The sequence below is a fragment of the Cydia fagiglandana genome, chromosome 3 (assembly GCF_963556715.1).
Source record: "Cydia fagiglandana chromosome 3, ilCydFagi1.1, whole genome shotgun sequence".
In the NCBI taxonomy this organism is placed as follows: Eukaryota; Metazoa; Arthropoda; class Insecta; order Lepidoptera; family Tortricidae; genus Cydia; species Cydia fagiglandana.
In genome coordinates, this window is record NC_085934.1 from 3,859,146 (window position 1) to 3,874,144 (window position 14,999).

A 14,999-nucleotide genomic window follows, 5' to 3' on the forward strand; every position below is an offset into this window, starting at 1 on the left:
ATTATGGCTAGTGATAATTATGGCTTACAATGATGATGACAAATGATATTATTGAAATTGATTTTATGGGAAACAAAGTTTCTGGCACGTGACTAATATAGTAAACAATAAGTATTGCATATGTAATTATGGGAAACAATATAATGGCTGTTGACTATTATGGCAAATGAAATTATGGCAAATGAAATTCTGGCAAGTGGGTGTATACCGCCACTTACATAGTTGTTTGTTTTTAATGGCGCGATGCGAATTACTCTATGTGTACCTAATAACTTAGGGCGGTATTCCATCTCTCCAATTTCTTTGTCCAATGTCATTGCGTCTCACTCTCTCTTTAGGCAAAATGTGAGACGCATTACACATAGGACTAAGATTTTGAAATTGGACAGATGGAATACCATCCTTAAGCATGATAAATTCCTGGGATTAAAGGTGCGCCTACTTAGAAACAAAATTGAACAATCTCCAGGACCCAATATATCGAGTACCTACCCTGTCTGTCAAGAAAGATGTCTGTTTATCATGAACCATTATATATATAAGTTATAGTAATAAAGTTTTTTTTTACAAATCCGAAGGTTTGCTTTTACTACACTATCTACATAACTAGATAGATACCCGAACCACTGCAAATAAGAAATATTTCCAAAATATAACAAAATAGGTAAATAAGTAACTAGGTAATGATGACGTTGCGAATTCAAGCAAAAGCACTAGTAGGAATAGGATACATTAAGTGCCCCTTGCGTGTTCCAGGGTTAACTAACTAACTCGGAGTTAACTGTTTAACTCGGGAGTTAACAGTACAGTTTAACCCTGTATAAACACAGTCAGTTGGCTAAACCTGAAATGCGCAAGTGGCTCTGGGTATCTAATTAATTGTAAAATACAAGGGTTGTTTACATACGCCTAAAATATGTTTTATAAGAATTATAAGTCACTAAAACTATTTATTAATCTGTGCTAAAGTAACTATGGCGGTCAGCAAAATATGATCAGCGCGTGTCGATAACTTAGTATAGGTTGGAGCAAACGCTGAGCTTGTTAGGATAATGCATGTATCGCCACAGATTAGAGATGTGATGTCAAGATTAACATGATGTATAAAACGCTTAGTTATGATGGAATAAATTAGTCTAAGTCTACCAGTCAACTGTAGTGTAGTCAGATCATACACAGCTGCTATCAGCTGATACAGCTGATACTTGATGCCTATCTCCCATATATGTATTTACTACTTTATAGAACATAAAGTTAACGATGCCATAAACCTTGACTTACTGTAATTTACTATACAATGGTTAATGACCATTGTTATAACTTCCACTCGATTAAACCTGTTAAAACTTTAGTATATAAGGCCAGCGCTTTCTACCAATATATTCAGTATTTACTCGACTCTTGTGTTATCATTATAACCCCTGAACGCCGAACACTTCACAACGGTGTCTTTTAAATTACTCACCAACCCAGTTCCTCTAAAGTAGGTAACTAATTGAAAATAAACTAGAAAAACAAAAATCCCTGAAGACTGTATGACCTTATATACGCCCCCTAATCGAAACAATAGTCGTGCATGTTAATTAGGAAGTTAATCCAAGTAAATTTACATTAGGATACATTCCGTCATCAACGTTAGTATTGATAACATTGGTGTTTAAAACTAAATTGAAAAAGATACGTTTATCGTTTGAAGCGATTAGGTCTTGAATTCTGTGCAAAAATGGCTCCAGAGGTTGCAGTGAATGAAGATTTGATTAGAGAAAGGAAAAAGTGTAATTTCAATATAGAAGAGCTGACGTATATCATTGACGGAGGAAGAGAAAGGACGGAGGATCGAAGGAATATAGGTAGGTACTTAGTTTACTTATTTCCATAAAAATTGGTACTTACACTTACTTTAACGGTTTTTACCGTTTTAACCCTGTCTGTTTGCATTGCATAGAAGTAGGTACGAGACCCTAGTACCCTACCCCTACCCCGGTACCCTAGTACGAGTACAAATCTAAATACATACCTACCTACGCAGTCATCAGAAGATTCGTGTGTAAGGGCCCCCCACATCTAGCGTCTTTCGAGCGTCGGCGTCTACAACTCTATTGCCGCTGCTCGACGCAACTGCGCAGCGACGTCATTTTCCATAGCGGTGACCAGACGCCGACAGACGCCGACGCTCGAAAGACGCTAGATGTGGGGGGGGCCTAACTATGGTCTGCGGTAGGTACTACCTAGAATCGTTAGTTTGCAAAGGGTTTAAGATATTAATCTCTTCTTAACCTTAAACTATCTTTTCGAATCTAAAACAAACAAGGATCAAACAATGAATGAAATATCATCATTATCATTGTAGTCACCTGCAATATGTTACTGCACAACGAAGGCCGCAAAAATATCTGACACGATCTTATTTGTAGAGCCATAAAAGCGTGTCACATATTTTTACGGCCTTCGAGGAGTAACATATTATTGCAGGGGACTGTACTGTGGCACGGGAAGGTTTCCGTAACTCGACGAGTGGCGCCTTAATGATTAAAATATGGCAATTTCTAACATGACCGTTACAGAAAGCATTGCATTTAAGAAAGAGCATCTAGAAGTGGTAAATAAAGGTCCTCCAGAGGAATGCCTTAGCCTGAAGGAACGATATGAGAGAGCGATCGAGAAGTCCTGCCTATTTGCAGTCTTGTTCAAGAACTTTGTCTCGACTGGCGATGTTGATATTGAAACTATTGGGTAAGGCTAAAATACCTTTCGAGTTAGGTGTGGTGGGACTGTGGGTAGTGTGGGTAGTACCTATTGGGGTCACTAAGAAAAAAATTAAATTTCATAACACGCTGATTTCCTCTTGTTTACGCGTGACGCGACTCAAGAGCTGAGCTGAAATGGCTCAAAATTAATTTAAGAGAGTAGGTAATATACCTACTCTAGCAATAACACTTTTTGTCAGTAGACAAAGGAAATCGCGACATTCAAATTTTCTATGGGAGGACAACCATTCGTACCTACATTTTTTAAATTGCTGCGTTTTTCTACTAACTGAAATGGCTTGTTAAATTATATGTGTGCGTGTGATTTTTGTGTGTGCGATTTTTGTCTTAGCGAACTTACCTATAGAGGTCAGATAGCTGTAAACTCGGTGGCAAAACCCTGCTGTCTAAACTTATTTCGAGCGTTTTAGGCTCTTAAAGTCTAAAGGTATTAAATGAATTACAGGTCATCCTTTCTCCGGAGAACAGCAGACGCTTACCTAAACGAGCAGTCCCCATTCGCTGTTCATTTGGGCATGTTTGTGACTACAATCTTAGGCCAGGGCACGCCGGACCAGCAGGCTGAGTGGCTGCCTAGTGCTTTGGACATGCAGATTGTTGGCACGTATGCTCAGGCAAGTAACACCTTAGAGTGACTTAGATATATTCTGTTATCTTAATTAACTATTCATGATGCCGTACACATAAAAAAACTAACTTTGAGACCTTTCCGAGTGCACACTGGCACTAACAATGTCAATGAAAAACCTTAATTTGGCAATAACTCGAAAACCGTGCCACTTTTACTGGGGTCATGTTAAGTTGGTTCCTCTTGGCTTGGTCTACCTCCAGTGTCACTGTAACGTGTCACTTATGGGACACCCTGTATAACTGTAACGTGTCACTTATGGGACACCCTGTATAACTAGTCCCATAAGACTCAGGTACATCAAAAGGTTTGGAACGTACGTGTAATCGTATCTCTCGTACTTTAGGTTTCGATCCGTTACGAGGGCCTTCGATAGGAGCAATGCCTGTCAGAGCCCAGCGTAACTGTATGGATGAGCTCGGCTTGTCCGGCTTCTAGAAGCAGGCTGCTAAACTAAAGATGTTTCTTTCAACTCCTTTGAACCGATTGTTCGAGGAAACAATACCTCAGTTCAAAACTGTGTCAGCATGTCAAAATAAGGAAATATTTATTCCCTTTCTAGTCACCCCTACATGTTTCAGTATACTCGTAGTAAATAAACCACGTAGAGGCCACAAGCTGCGCTCTTGATAATTTGTCGCTGCAGCGAATTGAATGTGGGCCCGATTCGGATTTTGAAATATCTTTTAGACATCACCAAGATACGATAACGATATGTTTAAGATGTAACCTGTGAAATTTGACATTTGTGCGATTCCGGAGATACTCTTGAACGATTTCCACAGGATATGACTTAGAGATCCAATTCACATCTAATAGATATCTTACTCTATCTAACGTAAAAGTGACATTGGTTGGCCGAATTGCGCTGCAAAAGAGAACTAGTTGATATCTAAACTATAACGTATCTAGAATGGATCTAGTACGTGTCGTCTCTTGTGAATATCTTGAAGTGCGAATACGGCAGTGTGTCATTTTGCGATCACCTTAAGGGATTAAGCGAGGATAAATAATGAGTCCGTGTGAGTCTAAATAGCTACAGTAAATAAAATGTGTTTGAACATGTGTTGCAGACTGAATTGGGTCACGGCACCTTCATCCGAGGGCTAGAGACGACGGCGACGTACGACCCAGAAATGGAACAGTTCGTGCTGCACACCCCAACGCTCTCTGCTCATAAGTGGTGGCCTGGTGGATGTAAGTATTTATTTCTAAATAGTAACTGAACATGGCTTGAAATAGTTGCGCTAGTAAAGCGGTCAATGTAGCTGTTTAGCAACAAGAACTTAGCAGATTATCCACTCAAACTGAAGTTTGAAAGCACAAGAGTTCTCTGAAACACGTTAACATGGCACGTGGTTTAGTCTCTCAGTGAGTTTATCTTATCAAGACAATTATTTTCTAAGCTTATCAAGTTACCAGCATGGATCCGAAATTTTGGACTATCTTCTTCAATGGTGCCGTCTCCTGTCGGAGGTTGGCTATCATTAGGGCTATTTTAACGCTGCATCTTAAACCAGCACCTGGATTTTCCCTTGTATTAGCAGTTGGAGGAGGTGGTATTTGTCATTTCGTATTACATGACCATAAGTACTGCAGTTTCCTAATCTTTATATGTATACCTAGTCTCTTTTGGGCTATAACTAGCTATAAAGGCTACCTATATACTGGCCAGTGGTCACTGGCAAAGTGGAAGGAAACAGACCTAGGGGCAGAAGCCCGATACGTTGGACTGACCAGGTCCGCACCACTCTCGAAACCACCGTACACGACGCTCTCCACGAGGCAGCAGATAGAAGTGTATGGCGCCGAGTGGTCCGCACAAAACTATTTCGACGAGATGGTCACGACCCTCAGCATTGAGGAAACCGACGTGAGGAGGAGGCATAGCAGTAACATGCAAATCATTATATTTTCAGTGGGAAAAACAGCCAACCACGCCGTCGTCATAGCCCAGCTATACACCAAAGGCGAGTGTCACGGAACCCACCCCTTCATAGTCCAGATCCGCGACAGGGAGAACCATATGCCGCTACCTGGCATCAGGGTGGGGGAGATCGGTCCAAGGATGGGGTACATTAACGCTGACAACGGCTTCCTGGGGTTCGACCACGTTAGGATACCTAGGGAAAATATGCTGATGAAGAATGCTCAGGTTTTGAAGGTGAGGCTTTAGAGTTTTTTTGTGTTTTGTTAGTTGGATTTGTAGAAGAATTTATATTGATCAAATAAAAGAAAGTAAACGTGAAAAGAAGGCATAAGCATAATAGATCTCTATGCTGTGATTTCACACCATTTTAGAAATTGCTTCGCCGTTAAGAGCCCGGCTCTTAACTACACGATGATTATAAGTATGAGTCATTAAATGTATAATTTCTTCATATCCACCTATCTGTCTGCAGAAAAAGTTAATTATTAAAAACCCACAATACCCACATAAATAATAATTGTGCATTGTGTTCGACTGTCTTCTCAAGCGTAATATTATTAATGTATGTAGGTACGAGGAAGTAATAACGTAACGTAATAGGTAGGTACCCACTTATCTACAACCGGATAATGGATTATATTATGTTATATGTCCTATCTTCTGAGATATCGCATAATCACCTAAATGATTGCATCCGAGATTGTTTTTTTTCACTTACTGATTTCTTATACTTGGAGTCTTTGCAAAAATTTCTAATCTTTATCCCGCCCCGCTCTATCCTACCTAAAAACAAAGGAGTCGCCATCGTCGAACACGGCGAGGAGGACTATATATATATCCTACCTATGATTTCTATTGGGAATATTTCAGGATGGTACTTACGTAAAGAAGTCCCACAAGAAGATGACGTACGGCACGATGGTGTTCATCCGCGTGATTCTGGTCAATGATGCAGCTTTCAACTTGGCGAAGGCCGTCACCATAGCAGTGCGCTACTCCGCTGTCAGGAGACAATGCCAGCCAAATCCCAAGTAGGTGGATATTTTTCGTTAACCATTTGACCGCTAAAGACGTCAACTGACGCGCGTTCTTGCTGGCGACTGATGATTGGCGTGGCATGGCGTTGAATGGGTTACTTGATTTTTAAAGCCCGTTATAGTTTGCCACTGCTAGGCTTGCCTCTTCCCTTGATTTCCGTTACTCCCGTTGTTGAGCTTTTCCCGGCCAGTTATTACTGAAACTGCATTGTCTGAAGTTAAATTATGTTATTCATTAAACATAGTTGGCCGATATGTTTACAAATGTAACATTCGCAACCTTTCCAAACATTCCCAGCGCTTCCGAACCTCAGATTCTGGACTACATAACGCAGCAGCACAAGTTGTTCATTGGCATTGCGACAGCACACGCCCTGCAGCTCACCAGCGCCTGGTTGTGGACCACCTTCGCCGCCGTACAGGCCGATATGAGAGAGGGGAACGTCGATAATTTACCAGAGGTTTGTAGTTCCGCAAGTATTGTTTCTTTCGATATCAAAACAGGACAAGAGACACAACCAAAAGGATAAACATAACTGTACCACATAACACTGCAGCACAAGCTGACGTTCATTGGAATCGCATCAACATAAGCAATGCAGCTCACTCCAGCACTTGGCCGTGGACCACCTTTGCCGTAGGTAGACGATATTGTTTCACTAAATCTTTGCAAGTTAGCTTAGGACTATTAACATGTTTAAGATCGTTCTTTATATTAAGCATATACATAGCTAAGCATGGTAGAATTTGTTTGATCTTCAAAGACGTTAAGAAACACGATTTTCTGGAAACCTTACCTTATCGGCCCATCGTGTACTGTCAAACGGTTCCCTGCGATCTTAACCAACGCGGCCACGGGTTCTTTAAGCCATGCCACCTGATTTATGTCAACAACCTTGGTTCTCTTGCAGATCTCCCCATTTTCAATTCTGAGTACCTAGGTAGATGTAGAGAAACTCCAAGACATAGCTATGCTAAGCTAGCTAGTTTCCCCTTAAATAAAAAACCTAACGTTTTTTCTCTCTTCCAGCTCCACGCTTTATCCAGTTGCCTTAAAGCCCTCAGCACATCAGACTCCCTAACTCTCATAGAGCAGTGTCGCTTTGCGTGTGGTGGCCACGGATACATGTTGTCTTCACGTCTGCCAACCTTGTACGGCTATGTGGCGGGAATTCGGACTAACGAGGGAGACTACACTATATTGATGCTGCAGTGTGCAAGGTGCTAAAAAAAGAACCGACTCCATAAAGCAGTAAAAAATTTCATCCGTTTATGGTTTTTCTCAGCAGTTCCACTTCACCAAATGATCATTTCCGAGAACAATATTTATTAAATGAACTATAGGTACCAAACCTCAACTATAAAAATACAAAAAAAAACTAACTGATTGAAGAGTTCCCTAAATTTATCCAGGACGAATTCTAGACTGGAGAAATTGGCTGGGATAATGGAACCAATTGCGAAAGACCCTATTAAACAAAACAGAATTATCCGAATAGGTCCAATCCTCTTCGAGAAATCACGGAACATTAATAAAAAAACAAATTGGGAACCTTTCACATTTCGAAGGCATAAGCTCTTGTCTTTTACAGGTTTTTAGTAAAGGCCTTTGAGCAAACGGAAGCAGGGAACTCTGTTTCGCCCACCGTCTCTTACTTATCACACACGGCCTCCGTGGGTGGCTGGGATGCTTCGTTGGAAGGAATTGTATCATCGTTTCAACAGCTTGCTAAAGGGTAAGGACAATGTGGGCTTTGTGACGGAATCAATCTAAAAGTTTTTAATTGTGTTTATGAGAAGACTACCCAAGTTTTTTTTTGTACCTCGGCTAAGAAATATACTAGTTATTCAGGTTGCTCTGGTTCCTACACTAGGCTCAGTCTGTCTCGTAGGTAGCCCAGACTCAAGTGAGTGAGTGAGTGAGTTGCACCATTAGTTGCATATGCTGCGACACACATGATCCGGTAAAAATAGAGTCTGTGCGGAAAGAGGAGAGTCATATAGTATTGGTTCCCTTATATTTCACGACTCTTCTCTTTCCGCAAATACTATATGTATTATTTAAAAAGTTGATTGAGTACCGCGCAATTAAATTTTCCAGACAGTTTTAACTTGACCTGTTTTACGGCTGAAGGTTAAAATGTAGATGATTATCATAATAGTCACGTTTAAGTATCATAACATTGATAACTCCAACGATCTTGATAATATGTTAGGTCAACAGGTGAGCCGGTGAAACGAGTCATTTAAGGCAACCTTTGAAATAAACGATTGCATAATAGTTTTGTGTCTATAGGAAGATTTCTGCGGCTGTGACTAGCATCCGAAGAAGAGTGGAGAGTGGTATGAGCTACGAAGACGCCTGGCAGCTGTCTACGGTCCAGTTAGTGGCAGCAGCCGAGGTATGTAAACCGCATAAGTAAGTTTAACGCGAAAATTTAATTACCTTTATTTACCGACGTTTCGACACAGGTTTCACTGGTCGTGGTCGCGGCTGACCTTACGAGTAACATTCTTACAATTCAAATACCACCTATAAGATGCAATGCAGGTCGGTACTAGACTCAAATACTTACCCTGATCTATTTTGGAATTATCTGGTTCAAAAAGTTCACTTTAGAGATGAGTGCAGGTCCCATACTTTAGTTTTTAGGGTTCCGTCCCATTTTTCTCTGTCACTCTAATTACGCCTTCATTGGAGTAAAATAGAAAGATCCCCACAATTTGTGAATTTCGGTTTTCGCGGTAGCCCCTCAGAAACCATCATCCATATCCATATTTGTTTGCCTCAAACCAGTCACAATAAACATCCTTACCGTAACTGGTTGTTTTTCTTGAACCAGGCCCACTGCCGCGCCGTCATTTGCAGCGCCTACTGGAGTGAGACACAACGCCTGACTGCGTCGTCGTCAGCAAACGTCAGAGCCGTCATGCAGCAGCTGGCTTCTCTTTACATCACTTACTGGGCTTTGGAGAGGACTGGAGACTTATTGAGGGTAAGCATATGTCACTCAACCATTGTCTCGTTATGTCTTCAGTACATACAGTGGCGGATCTGCAGCCTTTGCCGTCCTAGGCCCCATAGGCCCTATAGTAAGTATAGCCGCCCCTTTCTCAGTGCCTACCATATATGTAGACGGGCGCCCCTAATATATCTGGCCGCCCTACTGGGCCTCAAGGGAAATCTGCCACTGGGCACATACTGGAGCGAAACACAACGCCTTACTGCGTCGTCGTCGCCGTCGTCAGCAAACGTCAGAATCGTCATGCAGGAGCTGGCTTCTCTCTATCTCACTGGGCCTTGGAGAGGACCGGAGATTTGTCACTGAAACAGGCTCAATGTCGCTAGAGGACCAACGCATGGATGCATCGTCGTCAACGTCGAACACATCATGCATTTGCTGATGATTTCTTTCTGCATCACTTTACTGTAGCGAGACAAAACGTCATCCATAAAGGTTAGGGAACTGGCTTCTAAAAGAAAAGAAGCTGCAGGTTACTTAAATGTAAATCATTGACTTAATACAACTAGGAATGCTTTGGAACCGACGTGGAAAAATAAGGGGAAATTAAAACGTGAAGGTGAAAAATGTTGGAAGATTATTATTCAAAAGCAGGTACACTATCCGTGATAAAACTTCCTTCCTTCCTTCCTTGCAGTTACTTTAGGCAATCAGTAGATCAAGTCAATACAAATAATAACCAGAGCTTATGTTATTCCGATATCTCGCAACCAAATGCTGGAATGATATCCCTCCACCTGTAAGACGGCTGAAAAGTAAGCAAACATTCAAACGTAACTTTAAAAAGTTATTACTTGCAAAACAAAAAGCGGGAATACCATACGGCTTTTTGGTTGCGGATTTCAGAATCTGATAGGTACTTCGGAGGATTTCTAGGAGGAATTACATAGTACTTTAATACTTTCATATTATTATTATTTTTTCTATGGTCACTTTTATTTCTCGATAAGTCGTTACGTACTATTTCATAGGTTTTATATTTATTTTTTTATTGACATTTATCACTCTCAACATCTGCATTTTAACTATTTTAAACTATCACTTTATCCACACTTTTTCATCACACTCACCACGTGATCTGGGAACCGGCAGAATATCAGTGCCTCGCTCGAAAGAGCGAAGCGTATAGCTGAGTCGGCACCCTTTTGATGTTGCTGCAATGCACACAGTGTAACCACTGCAAGTGTTTTCACTATTCCTGTCGTTGCTATATGTCTCCTCTAATATTTGTAAGATTTTTATTTTTTTTTGTCTTAATCGATTGTGTATTTTGTTAATTGTGTAATCTTCTGTCTGCCTATACATTTTTGTAAATTGTGTGTATTTGCAGCAATCAAATAAACGCTTTATCTATCTATCTATCTATCTATTTTTCTTGCAGTATTGCAGCATCAGCGAAAATGACATAGTAAGCCTGCAACAACGGTATGAAGAGTTATTAGCGCTCATCCGACCAAATGCTGTGGGACTCGTCGACGCCTTTGATATCAGAGATGAGGTAAGTACTTACCTAACTTATTTAAGCTTACTCTTCTCAAGGATTTAATACAAAGTAGTAATCTTACTATTCTAATGTAAATAATGTACCTACTACTCGATCTCGATAAACTTCGCAATATTGTGAATAGATATCATATCACCAAGGACTTTGGATATCACAATAATGATAATTGTGCACATGAGCCCAAACATTGTCAACGAATGTCCAAAATGTAAGTAGGTAGAGTCTGTGCTAATGTATGGGGTCCATTACATTTTACGATTCATCTTTATTCCGCGTGCTTTCCGCACAGACTACATATAGACTACATATATGTCATGTCACGTTAATGTCATGCCAAAATTACCAAATGCGATGCTATATTTTATTTCTATGGTATGTCATACTGTCGATAATAACTGAGGTTGACTACTCCTAGCCATAAAAGTTCGGTTAAAAAGGATGTCATTTTAGTTTTCAATGTCAGTTTTAGTTTGATTCCAGTTAATTTTGAAAATTTCTTCGGCAATATTACTCATGTATGAGTATTTGGCGAGAAATGAAGTGAAATATTCGTCAAATAAATGTATTCTTTAGACTATTGTTAGAAAAAAATTTAGATAATCAAGTTTACGGAAAATCCGATTTGGCAAGTACGATGGCACCATCATCGGCACCACACAATGTATTTTACGCAGTGGCGGCTAATCGTGTCAGCAGTTTAAGCCAGGTAAAATATTTAATGTAAACTAACGGTTCTTCCCCATACCAGTCTAGAATGGAAGGGTCTATTGTAGGCCACGGCCTAGCTAGACCCTGTAGCTATGTAGACTACAGGGTCTAGCTAGGTAGCTAGATAGACTAGGCTAGGTAGGAGTAGGTAGAATCTTTAACTTTACCCTGTCTTGTCTGAGGGTTCTAAACCAAAAGTCTTCACAGGCTATCAGATAGAACTCTCGCCTCAGAAGTTAGACGTCCCTTGTGGTGCGTGTTTAGACTCTTTCGAGGCTTGCGATTACAATGAATTATATGAATGAGGGGGCTGCAGTCATGCCTGATATAACAAGCTATTACACATTCAAAGCATAGCATACCTATGCAATACGGCTAGAATCTTTCTTAATTCTAAATATTGTAAGTTATTGACTGAATTGTAAATTTTATCTTTGTCGACATCTAAAATATTGTAGCTAATTAATTGACTGAATTTGTAAATTTTATCCCTCTTGACATTTTCTCTGTTTGCATGTTTTTTTGTAATTTTTCTGACATGTATACAGGGTGGAAAGGCACGACGATCCTTTCCGCAAAAGGCGGATTGTTTAGCCTAAGCTCTACATTTTCCTCCATAGAAACTATGTTAATATGGGCAACCGTTTCTAAATTATGGCCTTTTAAACATCCATGCAAAAAACTACTTTGTTCTAACCCTAAGAGGTGACAAGGTCAATGAACTTACTAGTAAACAATCTGTATACGACAGGAAATTGTACTAATTTGTTGCCATCCAACTATTCTTAGGTCTGCTTACAACACGGTAAGAATCGTTGCAGGATTTTCGCTTTCTTAGTGGCTCCACTTGTTCAATACTTGAATGAAGTAGTTATGTTATTCCTTAATATTAATAATACTAACCACAACATTGTTTACAACGACAGTTTAAATTGTGACATTGACAACCACTCAAAAGTACGCAATCGTCTTATAAATATCTCTGGTTTCCTTGACTGATAAAAAGGTTTTAGTTTCTTAACATGTTTCACAAAATTATTTTCGAATAACTAACCAACTAACTAAACTATCTAAAATAATAAAAAAATACAAGTAGGTTGTGTTTGATAGACCAAATGAATTTGCAAAAATGAAATATGTACTAAGAATACATCAAGAATAAATAGGTACTTCTTAAATATCTAACTAACAAACCTTCTTGCGTGGTAGGAAATAGACAAGACGTCTGATGTTTGAAATTAAATTGTCATTGAACTTTACTTATCTAATGTCATATTCTTCAAATAAAAATACCTTTGTTAGATGCTCGTGGTTATTTAAATTTGTGGGACTGTGTAAAAGATATGGTGTACCAAACGGAATGTGAAACTGCGGACGAAATGAGACATTAAAGGCTAATTGCTGCTTTTGACAATCTGCGGAGGAAAAATGAGGAACATTATCAAATATCTACTACAAAACTCTTCTCTTTCTTCTTCAATGAAATGACATGTGGGCAATGTGCGCGGGCTCGGGTGCGGGCTGCGGCGTACATTATAAGAGTACATTAGAGAGAGGTACATTTGAAAACCGTATGTGAAGAGAAGATAGTGTTAAATATTGGCAAAAAGTAATTATCTAAGGAAGTGATAAAATTGTTTGTAATATTTTTGCATTCATTTGATTTATTTGTCATTTATGCGTCATTCATACATCATTGCGATTCTGTCAACGATCGGATAAAAGCGTAAAGTCCCGAGCTTTCCCGACGGAGATCCTTAACCTAGCCGTCATGTGCACATGCTATAGGGTTATCACCACAGTTAAAAAGTAGAAAGTTTGGTATTTTTATTTTTTACTCAATTAACGATTCTTACCATTACCAATCTGCTTTGTATCACTTAAACGACCTAATACTTCCGGGAAGGATCGTCGTGCCTTTCCACCCTGTATATCTTTCTAGTGTGTAAGTGAATTGGTGTAGTACTGTAAGCTTGCACTTCATTAAATAAATAAATAAATATAAAATAAATAAATAAAGCATGATTTAAATAATTAATTAAATTGTATAACTGGACTTAATCGCGTATTTAATTTTTAAGATTAACCTCCGACGACGTTGTCCCCGTGGTCTCGGAGAAGACTGGCTAAAGTTGATATCAACATCTTCTACTTCTTCTTCTCTCTTTTAGATGTTGATGTCAACTTTAGCAAGTCTTCTCCGAGACCATGAGGACAACGCCGTCCTCGAAACGTCCGAAATAAATCTTAAATACGCGATTAAGTCCCGTTGTACAATTTGATAATGTATACAAATCGTAAAAGTTAATAAATCAATAATTTTTAATTAAGTTACCGTAGGTAAACCTACACAGTCTGGCAAGGTTGTGGAAGAGTACTTTGGCGTTCCTGGGACCTCGCCGTCTAGCAGCGAGGCGGCAACAGAGGGGTTTCAGTGGGTAAACCTGGGGTCTCATTAGCCCACAACAGGGAGTCCCCCATAACCATCCCGGCCCGTCCCCGCGCCGGGAGGTCTGCGTAAAGCATTTCCTCTCTTTAAAAAAAAGGTAAATTTACACAGTAAATGTAACTATTGTTATAGTGACCTTTCTCCTGTCTTCAGATCCTGCAGTCAACCCTGGGCGCGTACGACGGCCGCGTGTACGAGCGGCTGATGGCGGAGGCCGAGAAGACTCCCCTCAACGCCGAGCCGGTAAACAGGAGCTTCCATACGCACTTCAAACCCTTCATGCAGGGGAAACTGTGAAACTTGTAACTGTGAACCAATTGTGATGTCATTAAAGTTTTGGTTGTGAAAGTAAGTAACGTATTTATTCTTTAACGTATTACGAAGTCAAAAATATGTTCACGCTTTTGCACTTTATTCCTTTGTAATAAAGCGAAAAATGTAAACAACTTTGACGTCGACTGTACCATGCTTTCAGCTCGTTTTATAAACCCACACTCGTATTTTAATGCCTTTTTATTATATATCCGTCCATTAATAGTTTGTGTGACTGATACCTAATGAAAAGGCATAACAAATAACAATAATCAATATAGGTAGTTAGGTATCTAATATAGGTAGGTAGGTATATGCCTATATCACAGTAAAGTCACGGTCAGGGTCACCCGATTCAGTAGTCATGTTTCTCATGTTACTTGCTTGTACCGGTTTCTTTGGAATATATTGTCGATTGTCAAGAAAATGTTATTGTTAGATAGACTAAGTAATCTCTCGCTGCCCCTTTTGTGTCCAGACTTTAGCTGAACAGTGAAAAAATACAAAAGTGATATACCTATCAAGTACAGTTACCCTTTACGCTCCGTGATTGTTATGCCATTTAGGGTTCTAGCTAAATTGGACAATCCATAGCATAAGTAGGTACCTAATGTACCTATGGAACAACCAATTTAGTTAG

The 14,999-nt window shown here is 39.7% G+C and overlaps 1 protein-coding gene across 1 annotated transcript; it reads left to right on the forward strand.

Annotated features, from left to right (window-relative positions):
• The first annotated feature begins 1,542 nt into the window (after nucleotides 1–1,542).
• LOC134679867 (probable peroxisomal acyl-coenzyme A oxidase 1) lies at nucleotides 1,543–14,397 on the forward strand. The gene is made up of 13 exons (XM_063538779.1): nucleotides 1,543–1,850; nucleotides 2,565–2,733; nucleotides 3,214–3,382; nucleotides 4,470–4,593; nucleotides 5,316–5,560; nucleotides 6,197–6,357; nucleotides 6,662–6,824; nucleotides 7,394–7,584; nucleotides 7,956–8,099; nucleotides 8,660–8,765; nucleotides 9,207–9,359; nucleotides 10,768–10,884; nucleotides 14,201–14,397. Exons 1-13 carry the CDS (start codon nucleotides 1,724–1,726, stop codon nucleotides 14,342–14,344), a joined length of 2,013 nt encoding a protein of 670 aa, XP_063394849.1. The 5' UTR covers nucleotides 1,543–1,723; the 3' UTR covers nucleotides 14,345–14,397.
• The last annotated feature ends 602 nt before the right edge of the window (nucleotides 14,398–14,999 follow it).